General features: G+C 46.8%; 1 protein-coding gene across 8 annotated transcripts in view; it reads right to left on the reverse strand.

The window, feature by feature from the left end:
- Positions 1-25,830, reverse strand: part of PLEKHA7 (pleckstrin homology domain containing A7) — a 1,516,580-nt gene that overhangs the window by 633,975 nt on the left and 856,775 nt on the right. For all 8 annotated transcript variants that reach the window (XM_069623767.1, XM_069623765.1, XM_069623764.1 and 5 more), the window contains one exon: positions 19,076-19,193. In XM_069623767.1, coding sequence (XP_069479868.1) covers positions 19,076-19,193 — 118 coding nt within the window. The remainder of the gene's footprint in view (positions 1-19,075; positions 19,194-25,830) is intronic.

A 25,830-nucleotide genomic window follows, 5' to 3' on the forward strand; every position in this document is an offset into this window, starting at 1 on the left:
ACCGGCACCTGGATCTGGCATGGCTATGGTGATCTCCCTTGATCAAACGGGACCTTGACGGCTCCTGATGATCGCGCCGACCACCCGAGACCGAAGGCGTGCGAGTGGTGGACCGAGCCCGTTCCTTGCCGGCTTCTTTCGAAGGCGCGGACGGAACTGTGCCTTGCGACTCGAAAATCGCTAACATCTGCCAGCAGAATGAATCCCATTCGGCCGGCGATGAAGACTTGGTGGGACAAGTCAACCGCCTGGCGGAGTCCTCCTCAAACGAGGACGGGGAAGGCGACCGGTGACGGCGCTTCCTAGAATGATTTAACGAGGCAGAGGAATGGCGCAGAGAGTCACCCCTTGATGCATCGGTCAAAAGCCCAGCGGACTTCGATTTATGGGGCTTAGACACCCTACCTACCTTCAATTTCTTCTTATGTTGCCGCAAGGCCTTAGACGTCAGGGACTGGCAATCCTCCAAGTCGTCAGTGGCGTGGCTTTCACCGAGGCACGAGAGGCAGATGTCATGCGGGTCCGTGATGGACATCTTCGAACCGCAGTCCCGACATTTTTTAAAGCCCGACTTCGGGGTAGTAGAAGACGACGAAGACATTGCTTTCAAAGAGAAGAATCGAGCGCGCTGAGATTCCGAAGCAAACACGTTTGCAGAAAAAACAGAGCTGAGGCTACGGGCACTGTGCATCCTATATATAACATCCAGTGACATCGACCCTCGATGGAGGCCCTCGAGGGACAACGGATCGAAGCAGGACGCCCTCTGTCGAAGATTTTCTGAAGCAGCACAGCTGTGGTCATTACCTGTCAGATGTGGAATACGTCGGAAGACACAATCCCCTCGAAGCACACTTACTGTGCCTGAACCTTATTTGAAACACAAATATATATTATATATCCAAAATCAACAAAAGATGATATTAATATATTAATATTCATATGCAGTTTTTCAACTTTAAATGAAGGCTTAAGGGATGGTAGTGCATGTTGTAGTTTTTGATTACACTATTCCAACTTTGTAATGGCAGAGACCCATTTGTTTTGTGAATTCCGCAATACTTGGCTAAAAAGCCTGGGGCCTAGCTTTGAAGGCAAATGCAGCTGAGGTGGTTCATTCAAAGCATGGTCTACAATTCATTGTGGTCAAAAACATACTGGATCCAAAAACATATCTAATCTGCATTTAAATAGAGGTGGAACTACTACTGCATCCCACTCTCATTAGTAAATTCATCATGGAGGCCTAGGAGTGTAAGAAAACCTCCATAGTTAAACAATAACCCCTGAGTGGAGGGGCATTACCACCTCAGGTAATGCCCCAGGGCCCCAGTTACAGGCTGGGGCATTAACCGACATGGTAATGCCCCCCTAGCAAGGGGTTATTGCTATTAGTACCCAGGGGGTACTAGCCAGGATACTAAACTTACTGGAGAAGCAAGGCTTTGTAGCGTTGGTCATTGACTAACACAGACTCAACATGGCTGCCGCATGAAAAGAATAGACTCTTAGCAGCAGTACAGCTAGTCTTGGGCGGCCATGTTGGGTGTGAGTGGGAAGTATGGATTCCGCCTATTTTTCACATCCAGACGCTAGTAAGAAGGTCAAATGTCAGTTCAATGTGGTCTATTTCAGCGCTGCCCAGTGTAGCATGTCTTCTACTATTTCCAGGGAGAGCATTAGGATGTAACACAGGCATATTGCCAGGATTGTATTTAAGTCCTTCACTGTCCATGGAGTTCTCTTCAAACCATTACCAAAGTCTACTCCATTATTCAAAATTGGATGGCAATGAACAGCCTCTGCCTTAACGATGAGAAGACCGAGGTTCTCAGTGTGGGATCCCAATCCAGAATAGGCACCCTCCACCCAGAGTAAAAAGCAATCAACATTGATGGTACTTTGATCCCAGTACTTAAGCAAGTCAAAACTCAAGGTGTATACCTAGATGCCAATCTCACCATGAACAAACACATTCAAGACCTCTCCATCCTCCACAGCATACACCGCCAAACTCATTGCATTAAGCCTCCAATTCTTTACACCCACTAACTGTATTACGTTGGCTAGAGCTCTGATTTTAAATAAGCTCGACTATTGCAATGCCCTTCTATTAGGAACTTCTAATACCAATATCAGTAAATCACAATTACTGCAGAATAAAGCCCTAAGAGCCACTCTAGGTATAAAGAAATTAGACCACATCTCCAACATTAGGAGAGAGACCCACTGGCTGCCGCTCAAAGCCAGAATCATTTTCAAAATCTTATTTGTTGTACACAAATGTCTCACGAATAAAGCCCCTAGAGTTACCTTAACACCACTATAAAGAAAAAAACATCTAGTAGGACCCTCAGATTAAAAAATCAGGCACTACTGGAAATCCTGCAATATAAATGTACCAGAGGAGGAGGTAGCAGTTTTAGAGTCCTCGCCCCCACCCACTGGAATTCTCTACCACTTAGTATTAAAAATGAAGAAACTATTTCAGGTTTCAAAAAAGCTCTAAAAACCTGGTTGTTCAACCATCACCGCCTAACCAACACCGACATTGGGATGCCTCGACCTGAACATCTGCAACAATATGTGAATGTCCTCCTACACATTTATTATGTATGTTAATTTGTAACTATTCTGTAATTATAGCCTTCCGGCGAAATGTTCTTTTCCTTCTGCCTGTAACATTGTATAAGAAACACTATAAGCTGTCTGTAACCTCGACGTGATACCCCAGGGACAAACGCAGTAAATAAATAAGGCTATTTTTGGGGCAGTTTCCCATGAATAGGAGTGGTCTGAGGCTGTGGATCGTGTGGCAATTTGTGCGAATACCGTCGGGAGCAGGATACTAATTGAAGGTATGGCACGTTGAGGAAATCGCAGCAGTGGAAAAGCAAGATTGCTGCTGCAGTCATATGCAGGTGGAGGCTGGTCGCGAGGAGAGCGGAAGGGGAAGAAACGCAATGAGGGAGCCGGCGCCGGGACACAGAGAAGCTGTGGGATTACAGTGCTGCTAACACCGGCAATGGGACCAATCAGCATTTGCAAGTAAGTCCCTAAAATGGCGGGAGGGTACTAATATGGTATTGTTCTTGGCTTGTTAGAGTTTGATTGGTAACTTCATTAAAATAAATTTTCAATGGGTCCTTTCTTGTTAGTACTAATCAGAATGACCAAAGACCTATAAAATGAGAATGTATTTTCAAGCCAATCACTTAAAATGACTGATAATTTACAAAAGTCTGACGTGTTAATTCAATGAATCGCAAATCAATATCATTGACTCTGCAAATAAAATGTTGTTTAAAGACTGCCTTCGTTTATCCAGCTGCAGTCCGAATTGCACCCATTTCATCCTAACAAACATGGTCCATGTTAAAGTGTGCAAATTTGCAGAACTGTCCATAACTGGCTGGTTTTACACAAAAACTAAAATGCACGCCTCAGCGTTGACTTTATTGTACAATTTGGGGTCTAGAAGATGGGTACAAAAGACCAACCTTGCAGATTATAGGCTGAAAAGGCCTTAATCGCCAGGTCTGCCTTTTGTGCCTGGCCCCCTCCCAGTCTCTTTCAGAGGGGTCCCCTTGTAGCCTCCCTCCGCTGTGTAGACCTCACTCCCACTCTGCCACCCTTCCATCCCATTAACCTGCCGTGCTGTGGCACATTCAACCGCTCCAATCTAGGCAGCGCCCCCTACAGATCAACCTTTTGTATGTGGTCTTCCATATGTAGGCCTTAAGGGGGCATGGCTTAGAAACTGCAAAGGTATTGTACATAAATCCATTGGACATTGGCTACAGAAATGATTCCAGCCCACATAAGCCAAACAGCAATAATTATAAATGGGTTTGCCACAAAGGATGTTGTGAAACTGGGAGGTAATGTAGCAGAGGCAACTGAAGTGTACCTCTGTGGCAGAGCATCCACTGAGCTGAAAGAAAATACAATTAAGGAGAGAGCTGGGCTGCTAGCTCCCATTGGGGTTCTATCACAGGCTTGGGAAGCCAATAAAAAGCATAGCATGCAAAGTTGTGGACCGACCTACAAATTTCCCCAGTTGCAGGCACCAACGTTTCAATGTTGTGTTGTCAGAAGAAGACCCTGCCACAGTGAGTGGCATTCTCTGTGAGATTACCAATGCTATAGGGTGGGAGTGAGAATGGTGAAAGTGCCTATAGATGAGAAGAGGCAATCTCCTGCACTGTAGGGTTGTGCAGCACCCTCTCTTCTTAGCAACAAGCTCAAAAACCTACAGTACCATATTGGTGCCAAGCTGTGGTTCGTAGCCCAATTCAGTTGCTCCATTATGGGTGTGTCGGTTGTGCATCCTCACTGTGACAGATTGCCACATCGATGAGGGTACAACCCTGCGCTTTGATTTTGTTCTTTTGTTTAAAGGTTTTTATTTGAAATAACAGATATACAAGGCATATAATAGATGCAGCAGATGTTTTATGGTATAGAACTTGTACATAGAGTCTGCATAAGAGAATAGAAACATCTGGTACGACTAAGCCAAGTGTAGATATACTACCATTGTGTGAAGGAGATTAGAACTTTTGAATGAGCGGAGCAGTATTACGAAAAAACAAAGAAATACAAGACACAACAGACAGAAAGGACAGGACATGTACAAGAGGGGGGAGGGAGATGCAGAAGCATACCTAAAATAGTTATGTTCACAGAATTTTAATGGGATTTCATATTAGAAAGAAAACATAGAAAGGACTGCCATTTCAACTGTTTAAGTAGTAAATCCGCAGAGGAGGCATTGCAGCCTTCCATCTTGTGGATATTACAAATAGAGTTCCACCATAATTTATAATGAATGCGGTCTACATTTTTCCAGTTGTCAGTTACAGCTTGGAGTGCAATCACCATAAAAAGATCAAACAGATAACAGGTATTCTTATTAATAGTGTCATGTATACGGATCTACCAAAGATAAGGAATTCAAAACAGAAATCTTGTTTAGAGTTAAACATAAACTTGATCGTATTCCATACAGAATTCCAAAATGGTTTGACACGCTGACATTCTATAAACATATGCTTAAAAGAGCCCTGACAGTGAGTGCTAATTTACATTTGAAAAGTGATACAGGGGTAATAAATGCTCTATGGTGAGAAAAGAAGAGAGCTTGGAGTAAGCTAGCTGAAGCTGTAATCTTGGAGATATATATCCATTGTGGGTGCCAGCGTAGTTGATTATCAGGTAGTAGACAGTCCTGCTGTCACTCACTGTGAAGGTGTTCACCGATTGGAGTAGTAGATGTTTCAGCTAGGGTTTTGTAAAACAGAGGCAGTAATGTCAGAATAAAGCAAATGTAGTAGTCTTTGTGCATTAGGGATATGGGAATCATACATTAAAATCTCATAGTTTTCCACAATTGTTATTAATATTCAGATACTGTTGCATAAAAGAGATAGCCATATGGAACTTAGTGGCAAAATTCATTAAAAGTGATTGGAACACCTCGTAGAAAGAATTGATTGGAGAGACATGGTTTCCAACAGATAGATAGCCCTTTGATTTTAATTAAAGGATTAAGACAAATGAAAGGAGAGGTGAACAAGGAGGGTTTTGCGATAGAGGGGAACATATATAATCTAAGAAAATAGGCAGATTTTCGAATATATGAGTATTCTATGAATTTGTTTCCTCCTTTGAGGAGGCAAAAATCTGCAAGGGTTATGGGGTTGCATGATTTGGTTCTTCATGGGAAACCATAGCTACGTTTGCCTAAGAACAAAAGTCATGTGATATTTTTTTAATCCTACTCCACCATGTATTCACCATGTGTAAAGGATTTTTTTAATTTGCTCACAGAGATTCTATGTCTTTTTTTTAACCCATATGAATTTAGTTAGTTAAGAATCTATGGATTTTAAAAAGGAGGGGGCGGGGGAGGGAGTGGTAGCATATAAAGGAGATAGAGAATAAAGGGGGAAAGGGGGAAATCATCATTTAATAGATTTCAGGCGTCCCCACCAGGGTAGGTAAAGAGGAGCCCACAAGGTTGTCAGTTCATCAATTCTTGCTAGTACGATGGCAGAATTTTGTTTTTGGATATTTTTGCTAGATGCCGATCTAAGAATACCCAAGTATTTAAACCCTTTGCGACACCATTTCATGCCTAAAGTTTGGGTGTACAATGCAGGTTGAGGTGGGGAACTTCAGACTCATCAATGTTTATCGATGTTTAACTTATAACCCAATGCTAACTTTGAAATAATATCTAGTCGGTACTGAGCGCTATTTTCTGGATCTTTAAGAAACAAGAGCACATCATCAGCATAGGCTGCAGTTTTAAGTGTCCGCATTGAATTCCTAGAATATTATAATTTTTTCTTATTGCTTCCAAGAAGGGTTCTAGCACTAAAATGAAGAGAATTCTGGAAAGGGGGCATCATTGACGCGCCCATCTAGACAAGGGGAAGTAGGAGGACATTTGTCCATTGACAAAGACTGCAGTCTTAGGCTTGGAGTAGAGTACACTAATCAGAGAAATGGGGTGCCTAAGCCATGCCATTTAAGAGCTTTGAACATGTAATCCCATTCTACTCTATCAAATGCTTTTCCTGCATCAAGAGCTACCGCTGCGTGGGGATCTTTGGAGTTTTGGAGTTATGTATTATATCTAGGACATCCAGGAAAAGTCTGATATTGGAAGAGGATGACCTACCCTTCACATATTTAACCTGGCCGTGCTTAAGTAAACTGGGTAAGAAGGGGAGAAGTCTATTAAGTAAGATCTTGGTGAAGATTTTACAATCTGTATTGATAAGGGAAATTAGACGATAGCTTTGGGGAAGTTCTGGGTCTTTGTTAGGCTTTGAGAAAATGATGAGCATGGCCTCTAGGAAAGATCCTTGCACCATGCTTTCCGTGATGAAGTGGGTATAGAGTTTATTGAGTTTAGGAACTAATAGACTGCAAAAATGGGTGAAAAAGTCAATAGGGAAACCATTTGGGCCAGGGGCTTTGGCTTTTTTAAGGTCTTTAAAGGCTTGGTATATTTCAGAAGAGGATATTGGGACATTGAGTGATTGGAGATCTGCCTGGGGATATATAGCGTGGGAAATAATATGAAGAAAATCTTGAATGCAAGTATTATTTGGAGGGGCTTCAGAGGTATATAGATTAGAGTAAAATTGAGAAAAGACTTGGATGATCTGTTTATCTAGAATGTCCTATTCCCTCTATGGTCTTTTAGAACTACAACCTTAGCCTTTTCTTTTTTGAGTTTAAGATATGATGCTAAGGATTTACTAGCTTTATTAGAGAATTGATAAATCTTTGCTTTACATTTTAGCAAGTTAGCACATTATATTGGAATCTTAACTTTAAAATCTCTCTAAGAATGGGAGCGCAGTTTATGCGTGCATATTGAGTTTCAAGGGGCATGAGCTGTTTGAGTATGGTATCAGATTTTTGCTTTAGTTTTTTCATTTTATTAGCAACAAATATGATTTGGCCTCTGAAAACCGCTTTATAATAGTCCAGATTGTTAATAATAGATGTGTCCTGATTTGTATTCACTTACAAAAAATGGTTGTGCTGCTGTGTGTTAAAGGGTGCAAATGATTCATCACTCAAAAGATTAGCGTTAAATCTCCATCTATTGGCATTATGGGTGTTCAGTGGGGATGCGAGTTGGATGTATACTGGGGCATGGTCCGAAATTGTTATAGATTCTATTTGAGCAGTAAGAAGGAGATTAACCATGGATTTGGAAATGAAAATGTAGTCTAAGAGTGAAAAAGAGTTGTGGCGAGTAGCGAAGAAGGTACATTCGGAATTAATAGGGTGAGTGATACTCCATGCGTCGCTGAAACCTAACTCTGATACCAAATTAGTAAACTGTGTATGGGAGGTAGTGTTTTTGAAGCATATACTGAATTTCCAATCAAGGAAAGGGTCCATAATCTGATTCCAGTCTCCAAGGACTGTTAAATTATGGGGATTGCATTGAGTCATGTGATTTTTTAAATTGCCACCAAAAGGAAGGGTCTGCAGATGTAGGGCCATATATGTTCAAACAGTATACTCCTTAGACTCCACTAAGTTCTTCAGTAGTAGCCATCTACAGAAAAAAATCAGATTTGTTAGCTAGATCTTTGCATTTAAATACCTTGTTAATGAGTGTAATAACACCATTCTTTTTACCATTTGCTGCACTAGAAAGGACCTGACGCACCCAGGGGGGAAGTGCCGGTCACTGAGGAATGCGCTAATGCTAAGGAGAGAAAAAATTGCAGGCTTGAGTGGAGAACACACAAGTGCAGGGGGAGGGGAGTCCCGCTGGCTAGGCGAGTGCTAAAGGGAGGGCAGGTGGACAAGTGCCAGGAGAATGCAGAGAGTGCAGGGGAATGAGGTACACATGCTAGTGTGAGGAAGGGGCTGGATGGGCTTGATAGGGGTGCAGGCCCAGTCAAGGTAGTGCAGGGTGGGAGGGAGCTTGGTAGGGCAAGTGCAGGTTAGGGGGGTGTTTGAGGAACAGGGGAGAATGAGGTGCTGGGGTAGACTGGGCGAGTAGGGCCTGGTGCCCTGTACGAGACAGAGGGAACCAGGCAGCCAGTCAGAATGTGGCAGGGGCAGGAGAGAGAAGGAAGAGGAGAAAAGAAGGGTCTTGAGAAGTCTCCAGAACTTAAGGAGGTCCGGCTCAAGTCAGATAGGGGCAGGGAGGTCATTCCAGAGGGAGGCTCCTGCCGAAGAGAGAGAGATCTACCCCCATTCTCTGCTTAGAAAAGTGTCTGATCTGCAGAGAGTTGGAGTTAGAAGACTGAAGGGCCAAAGCAGGGAGGTATTTAGGGAGAGTTGGATGTAGCAGGGTCTCAGGCACCAGAAATCCTTGTGGATGATGTAGAGGGTCTTGCACTTGGTCCTCACAGCAACTGGGAGCCATTGGAGAGATTTTGGGCTGGAGAGATTCGGTTCCTGGGCTTGCGGCCAAGGATAAGTCTTGCAGTCATATTCTGGATTTGTTTAAGGGGGCGAAGGGAGGATTTAGGCAGATTGAGGAAGAGACTGTTGCAGTTGTCCAGCCTAGAGAGGACCAGAGCTCTGAAGACATTGAGCTTCTGAAGGAAGGTGAGGAAAGGGAGAATGCCTCTGAGGAGGTGCAGCTAAATGTGGGCCTTCTTGGCAAAGTCTGTGATGTGAGGAGAGAAGGAGAGAGAGGATTTGAAGGTGACACAAAGGTTTTTTGCCTCACAAGAGGGTGAGGGGAAAGGCCTATGGAGGGCGACCAGATAGCAGGAGGGAAGGAGGGAGCAGAGGCCCAAAGAAAAGAATCTCAGTCTTACTGGTATTAAGGCAGAGATTGTTAGCAGCACACCATGCCTGAATAGCAGACAGACAGTGAGGAATGAGAGAGGAAGAAAAATAGACAGTGGAGGGAAGCTTGAAGGAGAGCTGGGTATCATCCACATAACACTGGAAGTGAGGAGAGAAGGCGGAGATCAAATTGGGTAGAGGGGCAAGGTAGATATTGAAGAGCCACAGCGAGAGGATAGAGCCCTGAGCGACGCAGCAGGTGGAGAGTGTGATGGAGGAGAGAAAAGGGTCCACTTGTACCTGGGATGGTCAGTCAGAGAGGAAGGAAGTCAAACAGTGCAGTGCCAGGTCCGTTATGCAAAGGCTATCGCAGAGCCAATTTATAAGGGCGGCATGACTGACCGTATCAAAGGAAGAGGAAAGGTCAAGAAGGATGAGAATGGAAGGGGAGTTACAATCAGTATTTTAGAGCAAGGCTTCATTGGTGTTCAGGAGTGCAGTTTTCGTGCCTCTGGCTGCTCTGAAGCCAGACTGGTGGTCATGGAGACAACCAACAGATTCAGTCTGGTGGATCCGTTGGGAGATGTCCAGCTTTTCTGAGAGTTTTCCCAGGCACGGGTAATGGAGATAAGGTGGTAGTTAGCCAGGCAGGAAGGGTCAGCAGACAGATTTTTGAGGAGAGGGTGCACAAGGTAGTGTTTAAGGAGTAGAGGGGAGACGCCAGTGGCAAAAACGTGATTGCATACATCGGCCAAGGCCGGAGCAAGGTAGACAATGTTGTCCTCGATAGTTCTGGAAGAGCAAGGGAGCACCTGTTTGGAAGAGACTTTCCTAGAGAGGACTTGTATAGAGACCTCATCCGGTGATATGGGCGAGAAAGAGGAGAGTAGGAGGCCAGTGCAGTCAGAGATGACAGAGGAGAAGTAGAGACTGCAGTAGGATTGGCAAGTTCCTTGCAGATTTTGAGGGAACAGGACCCTCTCAGCCGTGCTGTTGGTGGCCCCAGAAATTCAGGCTTGGATATAGGCCGCCTTCTTCGAGCGGATAGAGTCTCTGTATTGCCTTTGGAGCAGGTGGCCGGTCTGTCTGTCAGAGGATGTGCTCGAAGCCTACCACTTCCGCTCAGAAGCTCTGCACTTGCTTTTCAGAGAGGCTAGGTCAGAATCATACCAGGTGCTGAGCTTGGAAGCAGGCTTCATGCAGATCCTCTCGACAGTGGCAAGATTTTCCAGAGTGTTGGAGATGGAGGGTTAGCAATGGCTGTGTCATTGTGAGAGTCAGTGGCCGGAGTGGGAGGGAAAATGAAAGTGTCAGCAAAAGCAGCAACTGACAATCGCTTCATCAGTCGAATGACGGAGAAAGAGACTGGCAGTGCTGGCAGAGGCTTAGCTGGTGGGACCCAGGAGACCAGGTGAGAATACAGGAAAGCATGATCAGACCAGGAGAGCAGTGTAGCGAGAGGGTTGGAGATGGAGATATCTGCTGAGATGAGACCATCCAACTTGTGTCCAGTGGAATGCGTCGGACCGGAGGGAAGAATGGTGGTGGAAAGAGTCACAGAGGGTGCGGAAGAGTCCAGAGGTTGCAACAGGGGAGTTGAGGTGAATATTGAAGTCTCTGAGGAAGAGAAGCTTTGAGGTGGAGGCCAGGAGAGAAGAGGTGAGGTCAGACCACTCCAATAGGAAGAGGAAGGCTGGATCAGTGGTCCTGTAGATGGTGGTAAAAGAGTCATTGAGATGATTGGAGAGAAACCAAGCCTGCAGACGAGGCATTTGAAGGAAGAGTAGGACTGAGTGGGTATGATAATAGCAGGGACCCATTCAGGGAAGTTCAGGGCCACTCCAAGCCAAGATCGGTTAGGGCTGGGCTTAGAGAGGATCTTGACGCCCTCCGGGAGGAGTGCGTCAAAAAAAGTGAGAGCTGGCTGTGAACCACATCTCAGTGAGAGCGAGGACGTCAAAGTCTTCAAGGAGGTGGCAGATGTCAGAGGAGTGTTTTTAACAGCAGAGCGATAGTTAAGGGTAGCTAGGTGGAGCTGGTTGCCACCTTTGAAGGTCCTCCGAGAAGGGGTATAGGAATATGGTATGCACGTCGGTGGTGGCTAAGAGGCCAGAGGCATTGCAGGAGGAGGAGTGGCAGGAGAAGGGAGGAAGAAGATGAGAGACAGAAGTACTTCCGATCAGGTTCTACCATTAATGGGTGAAGAAAACAAAGGGGAGAGCACTGACACCATATGGCGAAACCAAAGGTCCAGCGAGAACAACATTGAGGATGTCAATGACAGTCTGCCTGGAAGAAGCATAGACATAGGTGTCAGCGATGGCCAGCCCTGGATTGGAGACCAGGAGATTTTTCTTGAACTTTTTCCTTCCAGACTTAGAAAGAGAGATAGGATAGGTGATAGAGTAGCAGTTAGAGAAGATATGGTAGATGCAAAGCACCATGGAGGGAGAGAGCAGAGAGATGGAAGGGGGAGAACGAGAGGTGAGGTGAACTGCGCAATGCACGACAAACTAACTAGGCGGCCCTGCAGCAAGCCAGGCGCAGATGAATCAAGTACATGAGAAAGGAAGTCCAGACCAATTAAGCGTACTGCGGCAGGCGGAGGGCGTACAGCACGGGCTGGGCCCAGTGAGGGCAGTGACGTACCTAAAACTGGGAGCACCATGCTGGTTGGAGGGGAGGATGTCTATATTCAGGATAGAGGGAGTAGTGCTCAAACTTCAGAAAATGCACCTATATTCGTGTTTCCTGGATAGAGGGAGAAAAGCCTGATTTGAAACCCACAGCAGAAGATGCAAGACACCTAGATTCGAATTGGAGCTACAACTGCTCAAAGTCCCTGGCAACGGGTAAAGGTTTCTAGGAGTGCTGGCATCTCCCTTCCTAACCTCTTATGTGGGGGCCAAGAGAAGTGATTTCTGCAACGAAAATGTGCCTGCCACTGAAGACTTCTCGTACCCAATGAAATTGCCCAGGAATGGACAAAATTGTGTAAGCAACACTAATCTATTTCCCTAGAATGGGAATCGTAGGACAATTATCATTTTCCTTCAAGGGTCCCAGTGAGGAACCACTATGCTGCAAGCACAAAGGTGCTGCCTTTGGCAATGATGGTTGCAGAACCAAGCCTTTTCCCTTATGAGCCACATCCAGCTAACTGAGCCCACATAGAAATACTACAGAGCTTGTAAAGCAAACCGTCTTTCCCACTGCCTGCACTGTGAGCTATGCTTTGCTGCATTAAGCTGCTGGGAAAAAAACAGTTACCTGGGTTGTGGGCGCACAAGCAGTTGATCCTATACTTTTGTGAAAGTCTTACTGCATCGAACCATCAATACAAAACCGCCTGCTTTTTCATAATAAAACCACAATTTGTGCCATTGGTAAAGCACTAAGGTAACTGCTTAATTCTGTTGAGCCACTACAAAAGACTATGAAACAGTTTTCAATGTACTAGATGTATCGCCAAATAGGCCTTTCTAGGTTCTAGCTCCTGTGATGAATCATGCAGAGGCCCCATCAAACCCTCCCTAAAGTCTCCTCCCAGGTGGCCAGGGGAAGGCAGCCGCTACCTAATCCCAACCCTGGGGATGGCATTAGCTGGAAAGATCGCCTGGGAGGGGACGGTCCCCAAGGGAATGGGAGGACTCCATTGGATGAGACGCAGTATTTTTCTTCCTCTAAAGAGGAGGAGGCAATAATACCAGAGTCCATAATAGCCTGTTGCCAGACGTTTTTCTTCCCTAAAGCCAATTACTCTGATGGTGATAAGAACTGTTTTGATCAGTCCTGTATAAGAAATAGAAAACATTCTTCCAATTGTAAAGCAAAGAGTTCTCATGTTCAACAAGCGAATATGAAAGATGAATTTGCCAATGTTATATCAGAGTCTGGAAGTCATAAATTCCCTAAAGAGCAAGACCATGTAGTAAAAACGTATTATAATCCTTTTGAAAAGGGATTTAAGGAAAAAAACAAAGTTTGTGATAAATATTTCTATGAAAGAAGTGAATATCTGACATTGAGGGCTTCAAGCCCTATAATACCAGAAATACTGGGACAAAGAAGAGGGCTGCAGAGGCACGAGACTGCAAGTTGCAGCCTATATATGTTAATAACCCACACCTGAGGGTAGCTGGGAGGCATAAACGGGCCCCTTAGGTGCAGGCCATTAAGAGGTGTAGCAGTAGTGGTAGAAGGTGGAGTGCTGTCTGTGACTCCACAACAAGATTGCAGATGACGGGAAGCAGAGATGCGGGACCATCGACTTTTGGTGTAGGGATGGCAGTTCTACGATGGTCTCTTCCTTAAGGGGCTATTTTTTTGCAGTGGTTTCGCAGCACGGAGCATTTATTGTGAAAGCTTCCCCCTGACGATGGTGTCTGCAGATTTTGTGCAGCACGAGGCGTGAAGTGGGAAAGCTCTCCGCAAAGCAGGACTGCCGTGGGTGGCACACGAGCACCTGACAGCCTGTGGAGCAAAGAACACTCCATTTTGGAAGACACAGCACCAAGAAAACCAAGCAAGGCAGTTTTCCAGTCCACGAGCAGCAGAAGGAGAGAGCCTACCGGCAGCAGAGTGAGCAGACGCGCAAGCCATAACCAGTGATTTGATTTAAATACTGCGACTCCGGAGCAATCTGCTAACGCCCTCTACCCAAGCGAGGGCTTTTTGAATACCAAACTGATGAAAAGAAAAAAGTGGCAGAAAAGTAGATGCTGTATAAATCGAACAGGTAAAAAACAAAGATATTTGTTTTGAGGGGCACATTAAGACAAATGGGAAGAATTGGAAGAACTATTGTCAATCTAAAGGTCAGAACAATTGCCAACAACATCCAAGGGCCATACTTATTGAGGAGGAATGGTCAAATCCTACCCCTGCTCTGCTGCCCTTCCCATAAACTATATGGCTGGGTAGAAGAAGCACAGATACCGCGATCTCCCGTACCATTTCGGACCGATTTCTAGTGCTCCTATGATAGACAAATACGTCAAGAGGTACCCATTCAGCCAACCATATAGCATAGGAGCAGTGCAAACCCTACCCAGAGTGGATGAACAGCTTCAGGATGCAACTAAGGAGACGTCAATTGACAGAATCAACTAAAGCGCCAAAAAGCTACGCTACTGATGTCGTTACAGACACCATGACATAGCAGCGTTAGACACGAAGCACACGTGTCAACCGCACATCGGGACACAAGACACGCACCCAAATACATGAACAAATGCAGAACAGTCCTATAGGTTAGAGGACAGATATACATACGTACTGCTTTTGCTTTATTATTCTGTCATTAGCTCAACCGCAGCAATGCAGAAACCGCAAGAAGCAAGAGATCCTGAGCAAGCTTGCAGATGCTTAACCTAAAGCCAACAAATATTGTCAAAGCCAAAAGAGGGCAATAGTAAATCAAACTGAAGAGAACCAACATTGCCAAAGTAAAAAGGGGGATGTTAAGCTACCAGTTGTATATGTACCCATTTATACAAGAGAAACAGACAATGGGCCTCATTACGACCCTGGTGCTAAGTGTTTAACGGCGCCGTAAAAGGCTGCGGCGCCGTTAAACACTTCGCCCCTTACTACGAGGTCCCTTTGCGGGACCCGACCTTAACGGCTGGTCTACACCAGCCGTTAAAGTAGAGACCCGCAAAGGGAACTTGGTGCTAAGTACGGTACCGCAATTTGCGGTACGGTACTTGGCGCCTTCCCCATTCCCATAGAGCCCTAAAGGGCAAAAATGTGAATGGGGAAGGGCCATGGTTCAATGGGGAATTACCGCCCCACCAACCTTGGAATGGGGTGGTAATTCCCCATTGAACCATGGCGGACCCGTTACAACACCGGCACCAACCATGGTGCTAATAGCGCCATGGTTTAGCGCTGGTATTGTAATGAGGGCCAATATAAAGAACTGACATGAACAAGCAGTACCTAAGCCAAATAAGAGCAGCAGTGGGAGAAACCCAGTATCAACACTTGGTTAAAACCGGAGTGGGAGAGCAAGAGTGGCAGGAAGGCTACCCTTATGACAGGATATTGTATGGAGGAGAGGGGCATAACCTGCATTGCATGTGGCAATCACAAGTGTGGAATAAATAGCACCAATGTGTCTCGTGTTTTCCCAAATGAAGCAATAAACATTGAAGTTGTGCAAACCTAAAGCTTAAGAATTTGTATAAAGTTGAACTGCACCACAAAGTTAGCTGTACTATTTGTAGTTTCACATTGTTCTGGCAGGAGAATACACCAGGGAAAAGGACTTTTATAGTGTAGACCTGGCAGGTGAGTAGACCAGGCGGAACTCTTTGAAGTACTGTGGTATTGCTGAAAGGGTTGAAGTGACAAGACTACTAAAGCTCATGATTAAATGTTGTGGAAGTTATTTGACTAATATTATTGATGAGAGTGCCTTATGAACTATTGCAGAACCATCCTGACAGAAGTATTTTTGTTGACCAAATTGCTCTACGGAAGTGCATCCTTTTGTGGCAAAGAGGTAATTGCTGATGAAAGTGCATTGTGAACTATTGCAGAATTATCTTGACCGAAGTCTTTCTGTTGACATGTACACATTGTGGAATTATACCAGTTTCTTGGCAAGAAGTTGTTGTGTGAGACTGTCTACCATCAGTGGAGGGACAAGGGACAACAGAGCTGTTGGTAAATCACAAGTGGTAAACTTATCACAAAGAAGAACTTTGTAGCATTACCTGATTGCCTTATCCTTTTGAATCGACTACATTCCTGATTTAATCTAGAGAAGGGGAAATTCACCCAGATTACAAGGTGGAACCATTATTCAGTCTTCCAGATCAATGTTCATCTTGTTGTCATGTTTAAACTGTTATGCATTACCTCATTGAGTTAATTGGATGTATAAGTGTGAGGGGCAGAATTATTTTGTTAGAGTGATTCATTTATCTTATAATATGGGAAATCCTCATAAGGTTAGGGATGGTGAGACGTTTATCAAACCTTTTGAATTTAATAAAATGGCATCTTTTAAAAAATCTTCACAAAGTTGTCTGACTCGCATTTCCGACCCCACACACTGCCCTGACAATTAAACCCTGGGCCCTAGAGACAATTAAGATACCATTTTCTAAATTAAGACATTTTTAAAGAATTAATTTTGAATTACTACTTGTTTTTTCTCCCTCCTGTTATTTACACCATGGGTCATTAGCACCTGTATATATAGGTTTACAGAGATCTGCGTACTTGCTTTACAGTGGTGGGATTTTTCAGTGTGTTGAGAACTGATCTGTCTTAGAGCAAAGTCGCTACATTTCAGAAGACCCCTGTGTGGGCGCTCATTTCATGTTGCGCCCACAGTGCTACTGTTGGTTGGATGCTTCCTTACTGTTTCGCACATCCCTTGAGCGTATGGTCTGCCCAGTACCCACCCACCCACTCACTCACTCACCTTTATGGCCAGATCACTGCTGCACTATTAGTAGAGCTGGGCAGAACACAAAGTTCAGAAACCACCCCTCTCCCCTGTCCTATTGCTGAACAATAGTTATTTTGTCACACTTAAGGATTCACAAATGTTTTAGAACCACAAAGCAAACAGCATTTCAGAGCTACACTAACGAATAGCAACTGAGTGCCTCCACTGCAATATTTTGTCATGGAAAAAAAGAGGAATCATTTTTATAAACATACTGAAGGAAAAGAAGCACAGTTACATGCATGCATGTGGAGACCACATCTTTCCAATTTACTACAGAACTTGAAACGCATCAGAGGTAGCATTAGCTGTCATTGAAGATAACGATTGTTAAAGAGAAAGTAAAATAACAAATATAAGGATAAGATTAAAATCCATCAGCTGCAAGTGGAGTGAGTCAGTAAATGGCTAACATCAACCCATAATATCTATATTTGCTATGTTTATATACCTATGTTTATATACCCAGTCTCCAAAGAAGCCCTACCTTCTCTGAGAGTCAGAGTTGAGAAGGGCAAGTCAAATATTATAATTTTCTCTGGGCCTCTCTCGCTCAATAATAAAGGGCTATATCAGAGAGGTGTCTTCCAGTCAGAGACCAGTTACAAAAGCATAGAATCCCCACATCATCATGTCACCGACATGCAATCGGAAAGGTATCAGATTGTATCCAAACAAATGCTCTTTCATTGCATGCTGCACATGCAGTGTTGCCATGTTCACTCATCTAGTTGGGGAAAAAACTCAATCCAGCGTTCTTATACCTTGTACACTTAAGATGACCCTTTCTGGCAGAAACATGTAAAAACAGACTTCACCAAAAGTCCCGACAGGAGGTTCACTAATTCAATAACTAGCACATTAATTACCCCCTAGAAACAACATTTGGGTTTACAGCCGAGCTGGGTCTCAGATCAACCTCTGGGCAAAGCTGAATTCTGCAAGACCTCTGCTACCCAGGGCTACAATGGAGGACAGTTTGAAGTTTATTTTATTTGTACAGATCAATGAAAATCAGATTACAGAAGCTGCAACTTTCCGAATGATCCCTCAAGACTGCATCGTAAAAAAAGCTAAACTCTTCTTAAAGGACCTTCAATCCTTTTTTAGGACAATTTCCTCATGTCTCTGCCTCTTCTTGACCTTAGCAAATCATGTTTACCTCCGAATTCAGAAATGTAACGTTTCATTTAAGTTCTTCACAAAATTAAGTTGTTAATGATCCTGTACTACTTTTGCAAAGTTAATCTACAGCTTACAGAATGTAAACAGCAGTTTTCACACAAACGAAAGAGGCTGCTATTTCTCTGCCAGACAGGGACTTGCGGGTCCTCTTTGTCTCGGGAGGATAGCTCTGCGGCAACATGCTTGCCTCGAAAGCAAGACAACAGAGCAACACAAGTTCGATCCCCGGGTCCGCGCTTAGAAACCTCTGGGTATTAAGCACGTTATAAGTAACCTATCATATCATATCCTTCCCCCAAGAATGGGACATCTGGTTACCTTGCCATTATCATGCAAGAGGTGATCAGGGTGGGCCATCGGTCTTGGGCTCTGCACTATTTGTTCAGGGTTTACAGTCTAGCCCACCTTCGCCCAGCGTTTCACAGACCTCTTCACTGTATGACACTCATCACCATGCGTCAAGCGGTTCATCTCACTTGTGGTTTCTGCAGGTTTTGAGGCCACAACAGTATCTTGTGCTGCAATGAGGTTAGCTCAGGTTAGTGTAGATGAGGCTCCAGCGCTTTGTCTTGAATCCAGGACAGGTTGGTGTATTCTTACCAGGATCCTGTGGCAAACATCTGGTCTAATTCCAGTGCAGGTGCATTTCCATCACTTTAGCCAGTAATACAATGTAACACAAACAGAGATCAGTGTTATCGCCAGCTCCAGTGATTCCCTGATTGTTTGTCCTAGTTATACTGTGTTTTCCTGCCTTTTCCTTACCTACTAGCTTTCTTGTCCAAACTGGGAGGTTTTGATTCAAGTCCACTTGCTCTCCGATTCTGGTTCCACATAACGAACTGTTTGCAAGGTCACATTAGCATGCTGCTGCATCGCAACCGGCTCACCGTACACCAATGACACTCATTGCCGTTTGAAAGTCAAGGAGCCAACAAATAACCGCAAACTTTATGGGCTGGACGCCTTTACATGGCCACTCGAAAGAGAACATGAACTTCTCCTCTTGTACTACTTTATGCCTCTCGTTACCCTAACAGGACATCCATTCTGGCCACCACAGATGTGCACAAAATGAAGTAAACACAGAGATATCAAAGCAGAGAAAGGAGCAGAAACTAAACCAAATTCCATTATCCTCACCTTTGAGACAGATCTTGCATCTGTTGTGGATGTGCCAGCAGTTAACGCTGTGGAGGATTCACTGACCATACTCGAGGGTCTTTGGCTAAACTTCTGCTGGGACATTGGTGAATTCTGCCTAAAAAATAAAAATAAACACAAAGTGTAAGGAACAATGGCTGTGCATGAGATTCTCACTTAAGATGAAAGCTACAACTGAGTTACCTATTATATTGGGTTTGAATTAAGGCAACCTCAAAAAGGTGACGTACAAAAAGAGGAAAAGGTATCCACTGTTACAATATGTGAACCGAGATCCAAAAATCACACTGCCATTTATGTGACCTCATATAGTACAATAGGCATATTCACCATGATAATGGAGATTTTCTTAGTAGACATGACTAACACAGCACTCATATTAAAGACTTCTAAGCTCATGTGCGATTTGCACGTTTTCTTTAAAGACAACTCTTAAGCAACACGTAGAACAATGGTGAAATTATCCTAGCAAGCATAACTTGATGACATCACAAGACAAAAAGCTATAAAAGGACTGTGGCGATGAAATCATTCCATTCAATAAGTATGCCTATACAATAAATAGTAGAAATAGAAAATGCCAAACAGCCGTAATATTACTGTGAGGCCACAGCCGCTACGGACGCTAGAACTGTGAGTTGGGCACAGACATTAGAAAGTGGGCCTCATCATCGGCGAAGTGAATATATTGGCAATGATTATGACATCGGTGAACATAACATGTGACGGAACTACCTACAGTGAGCAAGCAGGAGGCGGCAGGTAGTCCCTCAAGGGTGACTCCCAGATGAGACAATGCATAAGGGCTATGAACACATCCAGATGCAATAGACGAACAAGTTACTTTCTTACCTGGTAACGTTCTTTCGATGGGATGGTCCGATGACATATTCCATATCTATGACATGTAATCACCACAGCTATGCTGCTTCGGAAACTTTTTTCGGCGTCTGAGTCTTGCGTCGATGACGTTGATGCGCCGTCGTCGAGGACCTCCTCCGACGTCTGACGTCATCCGATGTGATAAGTAGGACGCACGACGCCCGTAGCCTCAGTTGTAGTTTTTTCCCCCAGAACATGTGACATTAATCAACTGCCAGTCCGACACAAAGCCTTACAGAACGTAAGCTGCAATCGCAAAAGAAATTCTCCAGCGGGGAAGGCAGGGAGGGAGCGATATGGAATACGTCGTCGGACCATCCCATCGAAAGAACGTTACCAGGTAAGAAAGTAACTTGTTCTTCGAGGGGATTGGGTCCTCCGACGTATTCCATATCTATGACAGGCTCCCAAAGCAGTACCAGAGCAAGGAGGAGGGAAAGAATTTAGAATCAAAATTTAGAATAGCTAATCAAATAGCAGAGCAAAGGACCGCCTTGCCAAAGGCCAGATACTGTCCTCGGATGGAATCGGGGGAATAGTGACATACAAATGTATGTACTGAAGCCCAGGTGGCTGCATCACAGATGTTGCAAATAGGAACACCCCTCTGCAGGGCAGTAGATACAGCCATACCCCTGGTAGAATGGGCCCGCAAGCCAGCCGGTGGGTCCTTACCCGCCAAGCGGTAACACTCCGAGATGGGCAAAATAATCCAGCAAGACAAAGTCTGTTTCGTCAGAGCCTGCCCCAAACGCTTTCCAGCGTAACCAATAAAGAGTTGATCGTCCACTCTGACCCGGGACATGCGTGAAACATAAAAGCTCAAAGCTCAAAGCTCTCCTAGGATCAAGCCTATGAAGCCTCTCCTCTTCCTTACCAGGATGCGGAGGAGGATGGAATGCCGGAAGAACAACCTTCTGGGCCAAATTAAATTCTGTCACTACCTTCGGGAGAAAAGAAGGACGAACTCTAAGGACAACCCTGTCCTTGTGAAATACAGTGAAGGGTGGCTTAACTGAAAGTGCCTGTAACTCACTCACTCTGCGAGCGGAAGTAACCGCAACTAAAAACACAGTTTTCAGAGTTAACAGCCTCAAGGGGAAAGAATGTAAAGGCTCAAACAGAGCACCCATAAGAAACTTAAGAACAAGGTTTAAATCCCAACCGGGCACCAGGAAAGGTGACGGAGGGAACACATTAGTGAGCCCTTTCAGAAACTGTGAAATTAAAGGGATTTTAAAGTAAGAACACTCTTCAGACGAGCGCTTAAAGATGGACAGCGCCGCCAGGCAACCTTTAATGGTACCCACTTGCAAGCCCCTGTGGGCCAAAGAAAGTAAAAAGGACAGAACCATGGGGATGTCACATGCAAAAGGATCCACATTCTGAACTCTGCACCATTCGCAGAACTTAGGCCAACGGCAATGGTACAGAGACTTTGTTGCTGGCCTTCGGGCCGAAAGCAACACCTCCATCACGTCTTCAGGGAGGTCCCAATCCTTATACCTCAACCTTTCAGAAGCCAAGCGTGAAGGTTGAGGGATCTGACCTCTGGATGGAGAACCTGACCCCCCTCCCTTGAGAGCAGATTGTCTCGGTAGGGAAGACGACGTGGAGGGCAGAGGGACAAGTCGAGAAGGTCCGGGTACCACGTCCTCCGAGCCCACGCCGGGGCAATGAGGATCATCCGGGAACCGAACTTCCATAACCTCCGCAGCACTTGCGGGATGACGGGGACTGGAGGAAACGCGTACAGCAGCGGGAATGACCACTCCACCACGAACGCATCTCCTAAGGCTCCTTTTGGAGGAAATTCCTGCGAGCAAAACCTTTCGCACTTCCGGTTGACACTGGAGGCGAAGAGATCTACTTGAGGGGTCCCCCAAAGGGCGAAGATCTCCAGGAGAATCTCCTCAGCCAACTCCCACTCGTGAGAGATCGCGCTCTGCCTGCTCAGAGCGTCCGCCGTCACGTTTTCGTCTCCGGCCAGATTAACTGCCGAGATCGAAACGTCCTGCTGGATGGCCCAGAACTCGAGCTGCATCGCCTCCCTGCACAGAGGAAGTGACCCTGCCCCCCCCCCTTTTTGTTGAGGTAGTGCATGGCCACTGTGTTGTCCGTCAGGATCAGGACACTCTTTCCTCGCACAGTCGGCAGAAAAGCCTTCAGGGCTAGCCTGACGGCCCTCAGCTCCAACAGATTGATATGGAGTCTGGACTCCGACGGAGACCAACGACCGCTGACTGTCAGCCCGTTGGCATGAGCTCCCCATCCCGTGAGGGATGCATCCGTCACAATCGTCACCTCCGGCCAGGGAAGCCAAAATGGAGCCCCCTTCATCAAGTTGCCTTCGACGGCTCACCACAGAAGGTCCCGGGCGACCGAGGGCGGCACCTGAACCGGGTCCGACATCCTGCCCGAGGACTGCGACAATTGCATCTTGAGTGCCCACTGCAAAGATCTCATCCGCAGGTGAGCCTCTGGCACCAGAAGAATGCAGGATGCCATGAGGCCGAGCAACCTCAAGAACTCGAACGCTGGGAGCGTCTGGGCATGCTGAAACTTGCGCACCATCTGCTGAATGTGAAGAGCCCTCACCTGGGGAGGAAAACACTGCCCCAGGGAAGTGTCGGGCACTGCTCCGATGTACTGGAGCCGCTGTGTTGGCGTCAAATGGGACTTCTTTAAATTGAGGGAGAAGCCAAGCCTGTGAAGGGAGTGGCAGGTGACGGACAGATGATCCAGGATTTGCTCGGGAGAGCTCCCCCTGATCAACCAATCATCCAGGTAGGGGTAGACGTGAATCCCCCCTTGCCTGAGATGCGCTGCCACCACCACCATGAGCTTGGTGAAAACCCTTGGAGCGGAGGTCAATCCGAACGGCAGGACCCCAACCGCGAACCTCAGGTACTTCCTGTGCTTGGGATGGATCGGCACATGGAAGTAAGCATCCTTGAGGTCGAGTGACACCAACCAGTCCTGAAGCTGAAGGGCCTGGAGGACTTGAGAGAGAGTAACCATCTTGAACTTGTCCTTCCTGAGGAGTTTGTTCAAACCGCGCAAGTCCATGATGGGTCTCAATCCCCCGTCTTTCTTCGAAATCAAAAAATAAGGGGAATACCATCCCTTGTTCCTCTCCGCTACAGGCACCAGTTCTATGGCGCCTTTCTCCAGCAGGGCTTGAATTTCCTGCGCAAGGAGCGGATCCGGAATCTGCAAAGAGAAGTTCCCCGGTGGATTGTCGCGAGGTCTGTGCCAAAAGGGAAGACAGTAGCCGTGGGTTATGATCTCCAGAACCCACACATCTGAAGTAATGGCTTGCCACTCTACAAGATGCTGCGCCAGCCTTCCCCCAACCGGCGAACCATGGGACATGGCCTCATGACTGAGTGGGAACGGCTGCGGTGTTACCTGAGGGCAAAGGAGCAACTGCGCGAGCGGCCTTGGCACCACAGGTACCCTGTCGTCCACCTCTGGTACCCCTGCGTTGGCCTCTTTGACTGCCAGCTCCTCTCGCTTTACTGAAGGACGAGTAATAGCGAAAGGAACCACCCCTCCACTGATGCCCCCTAGGACGAAAAGGCGGAGGTTGGCGAACTGCAGCCCCCAACGACTTCGCTGCAGCTTTTGAGGTCTGCAACCTCTCAAGGCTCTCGTCAGCCTTGCTGCCAAAAAGGTGTTCACCGTCAAAGGGCATGTTGAGGAGCCGGGACTGCACATCAGGAGCAAACCCCGACTTCCGCAACCACGCAAACCTACGTATCACGGTGCTCGCCGCCATGGACCTACTGACGCATTCAGCTAAGTCCAAACCCTATTGAACGGACTCACACATGGCATCCTTACCATCCTGGACCATAGCAAGGAAACCATCCCGTTCGTCCCCTTCGGGAATATGTTCAGCCGCTAACGCAACACAGTTCCACAGAGTGTGTGTGAAACGAGACAAGGCACAAATGGAGTTGGCCGCCCAGCCATCAAAACGTTTGTCGTCCCTATCAGGAGGGATGGTAGGGTACGACGCCTGCTTTGCCGGGGCCGTGGCGGCCTGCACCACCAAACTCTCCGGAGTGGGGTGCTTGGTCAAGTAGCAGGGGTCGCTACTGGCTGGACGGTATTTTCGCGACAAGGATCTGCCCACCGCCGGGAGACACTCCCGAGCAGTCCAAGCCGCCGCCACCCTTCTCTGTAAAGCCATATGGAACGGCAGTACCGGGTCAGTGCGGGACCAACATCAAGGATGTCCGTTAGATCATCCTGCACAAACTCCCCTGGGGGAACAGACCATCCCAAGTATTCAGAAACCATAGCCATAAGGCGCCAGTACGAGGAATCAGCATGAGAGCCAGGCTCAGGCCTACAAAACTCCACCTCCGGAGAGGTGTCCAGTCCACTGGCATCATGCAGTGACTGCCTCAAATCGTCAAACTGACTATGGCCCGAGAATTTCATCTGGAACCTGACTAGGAACCAGGTCATCAGAATCCTCATCCGCCTCTGAAATATATTCCAGGTGGCGAAAAGAAGGCACCCGAGAGTGCTTGCTCTTAACCAGAGCCTTCCTAGGGGGTTCCCCTGTGCCACGAGGTACCTCCGACACGAAAGGCGTTGATGGCGTCGAGCAAATCGGCGCCGGCGTCGAGGAAATCGGCGTCGACGTCAGATGCAGCGCCGCCAGCATCGGCGGCGTCGACACAGCCCTCGAAGCCGGAGCCCCGAGCGTGTCCTTCGACGACCTGAGCGTCGACGGCTTTGACGACTTCCTCGGAGCCGGAGCCTCGACGCCCTCGACGGCTCAGACGTCGATGTCTTCCTCGAAGGCCTCATAGGTGCACACGGTCTCGAAAGCGTCGAGGACCGGGACCTGGAACGGGTACATCGAGAACGAGTCTCCTTGTCCGAACGTGACCTCTCCCGTGACTCGTGCCGACCACTCTTGCGAGCGGTGTCTCTCGACCTCTCACGACCGACCCCACTCGGGGGTGCGGACGGCTTAGTACCCTGCGACTCAAGAATCGCCAGCATTTTCTTCCCGAAGGAAGCCCATTCCTCCGGCGTCGCACGTCTGGTGGGGTAAGCGACGTGCCGGGCAGAGTCCTCCGAAGAGGACCTGGAAGACGACCGTGTCGGCACTTCCGAGAATGCCTCGAAGAGGCTGAGGAGTGGCGAGACCGACTCCTAGAAGGAGACCCACGAGACTTCTGACGATGACGCGGAGAGTCACCCCTCAAATCATCCGTTGAAAGCCCCGCAGACCTCGACTTCCGGGGCTTGGACACCCGACCTACCGACAACTTCTTCTTACGTTCGTGTAAGGCTTTGGACGTGAGCGACTGGCAGTCGATACCGTCATCCGTGTCATGGGCCTCTCCGAGGCACCAGAGGCAGGCGTCGTGCGAGTCCGTCACCGACATCTTGGACCCACACTCCCTGCACTTCTTGAAGCCCGGACGCGGGGTCGAAGACGAAGTAGAAGACATCTTCACACGAAGGATTTTCACAAAAACGAACAGGTTCGAAGAACCGAGAAGAACAGAACTCCAAAGAGTAGAGGCGTTAACCGAGATTCACGAAGCAACACGTTCGCGGAAAAAACGGAACTGAGGCTACGGGCGTCGTGCGTCCTACTTATCACATCGGATGACGTCGGACGAGGTCCTCGACGACGGCGCATCGACGCAGGACGCAGAAAAAAGTTTCCGAAGCAGCACAGCTGTGGTGATTACATGTCATAGATATGGAATACGTCGGAGGACCCAATCCCCTCGAAATTGATACTGGGCAAGTTGTTGTATGCTCCCTGAAGCATCATGTGCATCTTCACAAGACCTTAACTACTAAAGGCTGAAAGA

Source organism: Ambystoma mexicanum, chromosome 11, assembly GCF_040938575.1.
Source record: "Ambystoma mexicanum isolate Mex_15411 chromosome 11, UKY_AmexF1_1, whole genome shotgun sequence".
Lineage (NCBI taxonomy): Eukaryota > Metazoa > Chordata > Amphibia > Caudata > Ambystomatidae > Ambystoma > Ambystoma mexicanum.